This window comes from Anarrhichthys ocellatus, unplaced genomic scaffold, assembly GCF_004355925.1.
Source record: "Anarrhichthys ocellatus isolate YVR2014 unplaced genomic scaffold, GSC_Weel_1.0 scaffold78, whole genome shotgun sequence".
NCBI classification, from domain to species: Eukaryota; Metazoa; Chordata; class Actinopteri; order Perciformes; family Anarhichadidae; genus Anarrhichthys; species Anarrhichthys ocellatus.
The window spans coordinates 1,723,031-1,733,297 of NW_022280108.1; the positions used below are offsets into that span (position 1 = coordinate 1,723,031).

The window sequence follows — 10,267 nt, forward strand, 5'->3', positions numbered from 1 at the left end:
AGTAGGATGTCAGAATTCTGTGAAAAATAAAATGTTTTTTGAGACGCGGGCGACATATTTACATACTGTGTCAGTAAATCAACGGGAAAAAGATAAACCCTCTATCAAAACAGTGTGTGAAGCTGCTATTAGATACTTAATCTGCCATAGTAGTGTCATCAGATTGGGCTGACCACATTAACACTGAACAGCCAGGTTTAGTTCAGAATCCTACATTCATCCTGAGAAAGCATCATTTAAGGTTCAGATTGAAGCTGCTGCTACTCTCAATTTCATGGCGAGTCATGTTGATGCTGTGGCTGAAGGACGGGCTTGGACTGTCAAAAGTAAAGTCTCATCTCGTCGTTAGATGTTAACACAAATTGAATATTATTAAACACTCGAATCAGGTCATTATTCATTTCAACCACATGGAACAAAGAGAGGGCATGCAGTGAACCAAATCCTTAAAGTCCCAATCCAGGATCAAATGTGGATCTATGTACATGTAGAATATTCAATGTAGGTGTGGTTTACTGATGGAAAATAATCTCATTGCAACTTCCAGATAGGAGAAACGTTATATCCTGCTTTGCTCCAGTATTTACAATGTTGCTGCAAGAAAACCATTTCCATCTTCACACTTGTGTTTTGCAGTCACACATGGCCAATCAGGAGCTGAGGAAACAGATCTTCACATTAAATATACAACACGTCTAATTCAGTGTTTTTGCGTCAAATATAAAGATGTTTTATACAGCGCTGCCTCGGGGAGAACAATTCTGGATTGGGTCTTTAATATGGCTGTGGGGGCAGAAAAAGCAGAAAGGATGGTGATAAAATGTTTGAGTGACAGTTTTGAGTGACATATAGAACTTAAGCTCATTATAACCACAGAGGGAGCAAGTTAGTTTCCACCAAAATCAGTCAGTTAACATAAAAGTAAAATCCAAGCCCTTAGATGCAGTAAACAGTACTAAATGAAAGTGACTGATGAAACTAATTTTTTATCACATGGTTGCTTCATTAGTCCTGAAAATAACTTGTTTTATGTGAGATCAGAGCTTGAATAACATCGACTTTTAAGAGTCATCTCCAATCGTCTACTAAAAAAACATACTCTTCGCTTACAGGGCAACCGTAACTAAAAATACTAGTAGCTCTGTAGTCGTCATGCTCTCACCAACTATTTTTCTGGCTGCCTCGCAATGTTTTGGTTGAAATACCACTTGAGATATTCTATGCTCTTTCTAAACCCAACAGATATTTCCCTTTTCTGCTTTATTGTCGTTTAAAACCCCAAGTCAGTAAACCCTCAACTTCTCAGAGCAGCAACTAACACTGCAGAAGACGGCAGGTTCGCTGCCTAGCTGTGCTGTTTTCAATCACTTTGATTTGTCAGTGAAGCCAATCAGCTTCCTGAGATACTTTAACGCGTCGTCACAACCACACCCACGCCGTCCACGCAGCTCATCTGCCAGTAGCAACACAACTGATGTCTTTGCTACAGGTCTGTTGCCCCGTCCAAGCAAATCTGTGACCTCCAGATGTGAGTTCACTGGTCTGGAATAAACTAAATAGGGACTACAGTGGAGTGTGTTTCAAAAACAACATGAAAACATGGGATGGCCATGATTTAAAAAGATACAGCAAAATCAATAATTTATTCAGTGATATTCTCTTTGGGTGCGTGACATTTCCTGGAGAGGATCTTGTGTTCAGTGAGAATGTTTCCAACTAGTACATTTTAAGTTTTTAATCGTCCCAAAGGCTAGAGGGCAACACAACTTGAAGAGGACAAATAGATCATCAAAAGATAACATCTGTTACAATTCTGATGCATAGCAAAGTCCTCATGTTCAACAGTCAAATGTGATTCCACTTTGTTAAAAAGGGGAACCATCTACTCACCATGAGACTGTAACATTTTGGAGACTTCCACTGGTTTCCCGCTCTTCTAGCTCCGAGCAGCTCGTTGAACGTTCGTCCCTCGATACGGTATATACACATACTAGAGAGGAATGTCTGCATGTATGTAGGCCTGACATGGCATGCGTGAAATGCATGATAACATATTTACTTTAGTCATGTGTATGAATGATTATATAATTATGATACAAACATTTACAAATTTGGAAAAAAAGTTGATTGTGCCTCAAGATCCCCTTCCATGCAAAGAACATTAGAGATCCTCACAATACACAAGCTCTTTTCTAATTTGACCTCATGCTGGAGATCAGTTGCAGTACTTTACATCTTATTACACCGTCTCTAGCCTTAGTGAGAAAACAGGGTGTCCGCGCTGATATAAGAAGTGACCTGTGACCATTTTTATAAGGCATTAGATTTGTTCAGGACCAAGAGGACTAGTAGTAGGGCACTGCTTTTTGACTACCTATGAATTGTAGAAAAATGTAAGGAATGAACATGAGTACAAATCATGAGTGTGCTGCACCAAGAACAACAATGAAGACAGTTTCGCCATTAAAAGAACGCTTTTTCTACTTTGGCAAAAAATAAAATGATTTTTTTTAAACGTAGCTTTCATGAGAGTCTTTGACAGTTTTTTGTTCATCAAAGGCATCTTTGTTTGGAGTAGGTACATTACTTCAGAGTCCCACTGAGTCAGCAAAAGCACAGCCAATACCAAACCTCCTCTACATTCCTGTCCTTATCAGGCTTTCTCTAAAATCAAATAAGAGCGCTGGAGCAGCTCTCACCTCTGGCTGTGGCTCAGATTCCCAGTGAAACATGTTACCTTTAGCCAAGATTCACAGATTTCTCTAGTGATTGAGATCCTCTGGTCAAGTCTTTGGCTTCCTTGCATTCTCCTCTGTGTGAGCGTGTATGAGATTACAGCACTGTGCAAACTAAATGGAACACACCCTAAACCAAAACAACAATTGGCCTTTTAGTCTGTGAAAAATTATCTTTCACGTAGGTGAAAAAGAGAAAAATAGTAATAACGTTTCTTTAGAATGCTGAGAGCTGTGCTTCACGCTGCATCTCTTATCTCAGGCTATTTCTTTTATTCTGCGCATGTAATCATGCAGTTCCTCGGGGTCTTGAAAGCCCATATCCTGGCAAACCCACTGAATGTCCTCTTCATCTGCAATGGGGATGGAGTTATAGGGCAGCTCCTCTGTGGGAAGGGTGGTAAAGGTGGTAAACTTGACTCTCTTGCGCTTGGAGGTGGGTGAACTGGCCTCCTCGGCGTTCTCCTTTGTAGAGCCCCCAGAGCTGCCATCGCCCCGCCCGTGCACCTGACTTTGAACGCTAGTCTGGGAGCTGCCACTGCTGTGGTGGTCCCCATGGCAGCAAGTCTGTACGCCCTCCTGAGGGTTACTTGGACTTTCTACCTGCTGTGGTGACAGATCACACTGGGCCCTCAGTGGCTGGCCATTTCCCAGGAACACCCAGTGGTGGGAATGGTCCATGTTGGCCTGACCCTCGGGCGGGATCCGCTTGTGGCGGTATTTGAGCACGAAGACGATGCAGTTGATGAGAAAGACTAAGATGGCCAGACAGAAGACTCCTAGAAGAGCATACATGCCGATCTCAAGGTCAGTCATATTACGAGGCGAATGCACAAAGTCTTCTTCCTCCTCCTCATCACTCTCAGTCGGTCGCTCCTGGTTGCTACTGGTGGGGAAATTGGTGTAATCTATGGGAACGCTGGCAGGCTGCTCATTGGACGTCTCGTAAATTCTTCCACTGATGTTCGGATCAATGATTGGACGCCTGGTAATGGGTGTCAGCTCTATCTCGCCCTCGGTGGTGGCCTCTTCCTCAGAATCTTCCTCTGGGCCAAAGCGGACCTTGACATAAACTGCAGCAGATGCGATGACGCTTTTGCGTTTGGTCTTCTGGCAGGCCTCACAGATGGTCATCTCTAAACGCACCATCTCACCAGAGCCCTCCCCTTCTGCCACCAGCACAGGCCAGCGTTGCTGAGGCTCCTGGGATACCGACACAACTCTGTCATCCAGTGTGGACGCATTAAGGTTGTAGTCTTTAGGATCAAAGTAAGTCAGAGTGGCAGCTGTGTTGTCACTGAAAAGCATCCAGATGGACAAACTGGCCTCCTATCAGACAACAAAGAGAAAAATACAGTTTAGATTGGATGGTAAATAGAGGGGAAGAAATCACTAGATTGTGATTATTAGGTACTGTTGGCTTTGTAATGTTCACAACAGAAAAGCTGTATTTACTTGAGGTCTCAACATATTGAAATGTAGCTATATGACTATCCTTAAAAAGGGTAAGCAATGAAAAATTGTCTTTGACTTTTATGAACAACTTTTGCAATTAAAGTGGGTTGATTACTGTACTAATACAGTTAAAATGAGGATCGTTAAGGATTTTGCAGAGCATCAATTGCTCTCCGAGCTTTGAATGTAAGAGAAAATCCAATTAGTGTGTGTGCCCAAAAAAACTGATGGAGAAAATTATGCTCACTAAGGAGAAACAAGTTCAACATGTCTTCAATTTAACTGTACTGAGTTTCAAAGGTCTACCAGTAATGGTGCAGCACGGGTTTTTTCTTACACTTCAAAAGATTATTGAATGCCCCACACCCCCATAAAACATAAAACACACACAAAGAGACACAAAAGTACTACAAAAAGAGGCAACACAACGACAAAGAGACACTAATAACTAAAGACAAGGTAACAAAGACAGACAAAACAATGTGCGAAGGAAAGATGGTGGGAGCCTTTTGCATGACTGCTCAGGGGCCCATTGTCTAATCATATGAGGTTGAGGGACAAATTTCGGGCAGGAAACTTTTGAACAGCGTGAAGGACAAAGGTGATAATAATACAATCCCTCCCTCCAACAGAAACGTTACATATATTTGCTGATTATTTCTGAAAGTAAATAACAAAAACATTCTGTGACTTTGCCTTGTGTTTATGTCTATCAACAGAATATTTCAATGTCTCAGATGGCATTTCTTCGTGGCATTGACCGGGATTTGAATATCTGTTCCCAACTGAGCCTTTGAAGATGTGGACTTTCTCCAATACCTAAATCTCCAGAGCATTGGTGAATATCCGCAGTACCCCGTGCTCGGTACAAGCTTTCTGATGTGCACACCAGCAAGCCACTTTCAAACGCGGAGGCAGGAATGAGTGAGTTGTCCTGAAGGCTACAGCTCGGCTCTGCAGCACAGACAGATAACGCAGCTGCCAGCGCTTCGAATGACGAGCTCATGTCCAGTCTCTTTGTGTTTGTTGTGTGTGATCTCCTCATTTTCTATTTTCTATCACTCTTCACCGTCTATAGTCCTCTACGGAACCGGATAAGATGAATTCCTGCACGGCGGTTTCTTGATGACATTCATCTGCCGCAGAGTAAACCTGCAACACTGGCGTGCGTCTATGTAATGAAGGCTGTGTTTGACGGTCTCGTTTGTTCACAGCTTGCTTAAACGTAGGCATCCAACCGTTAGGAGAGCTGACAAAGAGGGAACAATTTCCTTCCAAAACACAGTCAGACAATTTCCGGCTCCTTTTTTCTTTGCAAAGGGCAGATGCACACACAGACTTTTCAGGACAAAAAGCCCCTTCGGTCCAGTTTGGGAGAAGCCAACTCTGTTGTGACGATATCCCACTGAGAGCCAAACCTCTATCATCTCAGCATGAAAGCGTGAAGACAGCCTTTGATATGGATGATTTAAATAATACATTCAATACGACTCTGCTACGAAAGAGCTGATATAGGGAGAAACTATATACTCTCCACCAACCAGCCATGTTGCAGTTTACATCCATGTCTGTCCAAAATATCATCACGTCATCATTTTATCCTTTTAGACATTCTTGTGAAATTGTCAAAATTAGCGTATACTTTCTTGAGTTATGAACAAAAATGTGTATTGTGAGGTCACAGGGATCTTTGACCATCACATTCTTATCAGTTCACCCTCGAGTCCAAGTGGACGTTCATGCCGAAGTTGAAGAAATTCCCTCCAGGCGTTCCTGAGATATCCCATTCACGAAAGTGGTATAAAAAGAGGCATAAAAAGGCAGAGTGGGTGTTTTGACACTGACAAAACAATTGGCACATTTTTTTAATGCCGATCCAATGCAGGAAAGTTAAGCATTGCTAGAAAGAGAAACTTTTTCAATGAAAATAAAAATGCGACCGGGGCATCAAAGACCCGACGAGATCCAGAGGGATCTGTCGATATCATTTCATGCATCTAGTTTACCAAACGGTTTCCACAGTAATCTCTGCATTTTCATGAAGTAATGTGCATTAGGAGGAAGTTTCCTACATTTGGTTTCTCTCTGATTTGTGCTTCATGGCATCAGGGAACGTACATGTGGATGTAAATTGAACATTAAACAGCTTGCATTATAAAATATGCATATGCAGAAAAACACTCCCCTGGAAATATTATTCTGAGAAATTTGCATCAACTTGAGATGTAATAACATGATCCAGATTCATAAGTACCTTATTAAGTCGCTAATTTAAGCAGAGACAGTGAGTAAGTCACTGCAACAGAAAAAGGTCTGTGTTGAACCGTCAAGTACTGAAGCCTTCAGTTGTGAAAGACTTGAACTCACAGAATAATGCAAAGAGACCTTGATTGTCTGACTCCCCCCGTCCATATTTTATGTGTTTCATTCATTTCTAGTAATAGAGGACATTTGGAAAGTTTTCCTGCGAAACAGAATCAAATGGTTTGAAATAGCTCCAGCACTCCTCTGAGAGCTTTGCCGGCAGAGGAATTGGCTGCCTTTTATGGCCCGGCCCCGGAGAGCACTTAGGACAATACATTACAATAATTAAATTTCAAGGTGGCCAAGAAGCGGAAAGCAAGAAAAATTGGAATTTAATGCTCGCTTCTCTCTCACTGATGCTTGATGTGTTTGTCGTTGCATTTTTAGCAACTTGCGGGCCAATGAAAGGGCAATGCAGGGAAAGGACTCAGACGCACGCACACTTCTCCCTCGCTGCGGCTGGCCAGCCAATTAATTCCTGGCAGCAAACTGCAGAGATCCTCACTCCTGTGTGAAGAAACATGGGCAAAGAAAGAGCACACATTCTGCCTTTCTTTTCTCCACCCAGACGTCTTCCTTGCTTCGCAATGAAATCATTTCTGAGAGATGCATTTGGACGTATCAGAAGTATTCACGCCAGGCCTGGTTAATATGAAGGTTGTAATAAAATAGCACCAAGGATACTTATTAGTTCACTGCAGCTGCCTTTATCTGGCGTCCTTGCTAACAATGCTGGCTGCCTGGAGCTTAAAAGATTTAGCTGAGAAATAATTTTATTACTTAGAAGTGAAACTAGTGCCTGTTTGTTGATATAGAGACACTGAGGGGATTTACAAGTAAACTTCATCTCACCACTCTGGAGACAGAAATAAGGAAACACACTGAGTACTAAGTGTAAGTGAGGCATACGCAGCCGCAATACTACATGTACACGCTACTGCATTTGGTGATCGGTGGTTAAATGTATAGAACGGTCGACGGTTTTACGTTTAGACCTGAGGTGGTCAAACTGCGCCTTGCTGTTTGTTTGAATGTTCAATAATAAAATAAACTAGAACATGGCTTGAGCATCTTTCTAATAATCTGCATTGTATGTACATTACAGATCCTAGTTTAAATACTAGAGGGCGACCACATTAAGTGAAATTGTCTCTGTCTTAACCTCTTGGCACAGAAACCAAATGTTTACCACTTTTGCCCGTTCTGTTTGTTACATCTTAATATTAGAATTACAGATTTACATCTTACATTTAAATGGTAAATGGACTGAACTTGAATAGGTCTTCCAACTGCTCAAAGCGCCTTAACACCACATTTGCATATTTAACATTTAGTATTTATTAGTATTTTGATACAAAGAGATATCCAGAATTCCTTCTGTAAAAACCTTTGACTATAATATGTCAATAAAATGAAAGAAGACCTTTGAACTCTTGTCCAATGTTCACATTTCTGTTCTGGAAATGTCTGAAAATGATTTTATAAGTGAATGCACCATTTGCATATTTCAGAAAACTTGTAATACAAATAATAATTGTCCTAATGTCAGTAATCAACTGGGGGAGATCCATGGGGATATCTATTAGTTCATTCTTTAACCCTATTCATCTGGTGAATCTCCCCATGAAGCACGCCCAGAACAGAAAGCAATATTTCTGTCATTTGTAACTTTACATATGTACAGATTTACACATCACATCATACTATTTTAACTTGGCCCTTTGGCTATGCACCGTATCAGAGATTAAAAGTATATCACTCATTTAAATGACATTTCAGAGCAGCAGATACAGAGATACTGTTTTGCAATATGTTGAGTTTTCTGATCTCCAAACACTTGAAATCTACGTATCCATTATTGTTTGTCCACCAACCTAAAGGAGGATTTTGAAACATTTCGAACAATATTGGTTCATTTGATTCTGCTGCTGAGATTTAAAAAGGCTTTGATGTGTTGTTTCATGTCCTGAATCAGAACAGGTCTTGAACATGATGTGTGCTGCCAGAACAACAACAGTCAACACAGGCGCTGACTCACGAGGTAGCTTTTTAGCTAAAGTCCCCAATTAGGATGAATTTTTCAGTGAAATGCAGCCGACTCGGCTCCAGCGTCATTATCATCCGTCTGAGTTTGTGCTTTGAAAGTAGCCCGAGCGCTTGTTATTTACCTGAGGTAGTCTGCTGCTAACTTCTCCATCAGCGCACACACACACACACACACACAGCCTTCATAAATATGGAGCAAGGGTTGTCGCGCCACCTGCATATTTTTACGATTCTGTGTTGTGTGTTTTGCCGACTACCAAAGCTGCCTGGAGTATTCACAGTGCATTCTAGAGCCTGACATTTATTGATTCATTTATTGTGGCAGTTTGAAAAGAATGACGCACATGAAAGATATTTTTTTAGGAGGACATTGCATTGATCTACATCCCTGGAGACTTCACCCTTACCTTCACCATAATCTCTAAATAGCCTAAAATCTCAGTGCAGGATGATGGTTTTGCCCGTAGTGTCTCCCCCGTTTTAACACTTCAGTTAATCCTTCCTCCACTAATATGAAGCAGCGAAGGGAACATGATTGAAACAGCGACTGTTGCGTGATGATGATGAGTTATACCTGCTTGGGAGCCATGAGCGTCTGGACGCCGGTTGCCTTGGCCACCATGGTGTGGCTGTTCCCGGGGCTGGGCTGCAGTGACAGGGTCAGGCCGGAGATGCCGTGAACACGCATCTCTGTGATGGAAACCTTGTCATCCGTGACCGAGAATGCAGACTCTCCCAACACCGCATCCACTGCCAGCGGAGACTCCACCTGCAGAGAGAAGATGCTCTTTTATTGTGCCTCTACATGACGGAGGGACATCGTTTGAGTCCAGGAGAGACAACAGCTTTATTGTTTTTCTGAAGCTCATAAAGCCGATGACAAACCCATTTTGGATTAAAGTGCTCTGTGCTGTTGTTTGTTCCAGCGCGTCCTGGATCCATATGTCAATGCCTCTCTGTCTGTCATGGTGAAAAAACAAACACTCGAGATGGAATCCATCAACAACCAGACGACGAGGTCCAGTGTGAAGCAGCCACGCGCAAGCTTTCAGAGTGACGCTTCAACAGAAACACTTGTGCCCATCTAAGTGTCACCACATGAAATACCAAAACTATTTGAAGCTGCGCTCACATCTCCGGGTAATCCCAGTCGTTTGCCGGGCCTCTGCACTTTGAGCACTTTTAAAAGATCATCATTTCACTTTGCCACCGGAACCAGAGGTCACGAGGGACTTGAACAAAGAGGAGAGCCGTTCAGCGAAGCAGTGGTCTTAGTCCTCGGAGTCAGATGAAGGAAATCTTTTCCAACTTCATCCCAAGCAGTTTCCAACTCCAGTTTCAACCAAGCATGCTAAGCTGGAGCAGTCAAGGGTTAGACAAGCTTCCCCAATCATCGTCAACCGAAACCTGGAAACAGTTCTGCTCCCAAACTCCAAACATGATTAGAAACCTTAAATCTGATGTTACGTTCACGTTTGAAAAGTAAAATAACTATTAACTAAAGTTTATTCCATTTATTAATGATGATTATTATAAAGTTGTAGTTTCTATCTTAACACTGTATATAGAAACCCAGTTGCTATGACCACATACTTTGGTGCAATCATTTGTCGTGTACATTTGCGTGATGTAATTTGTCATCTAAAAATAAACCCCCTAATAAACACACACACACACACCCACACACACACACACACACACACACACACACACACACACACACACAC

At 42.0% G+C, this 10,267-nt stretch overlaps 1 protein-coding gene across 2 annotated transcripts in view; it reads right to left on the reverse strand.

Annotated features, from left to right (window-relative positions):
* Positions 1 to 10,267, reverse strand: part of tmem132e (transmembrane protein 132E) — a 364,570-nt gene continuing 354,303 nt past the window's right edge. For both annotated transcript variants that reach the window (XM_031874112.1, XM_031874113.1), the window contains 2 exons: positions 9,115 to 9,309; positions 1 to 4,064 (listed from right to left, as the gene is read on the reverse strand). In XM_031874112.1, the coding sequence (XP_031729972.1) occupies positions 2,994 to 4,064; positions 9,115 to 9,309 (1,266 nt within the window). In that variant the 3' untranslated portion in view covers positions 1 to 2,993. The remainder of the gene's footprint in view (positions 4,065 to 9,114; positions 9,310 to 10,267) is intronic.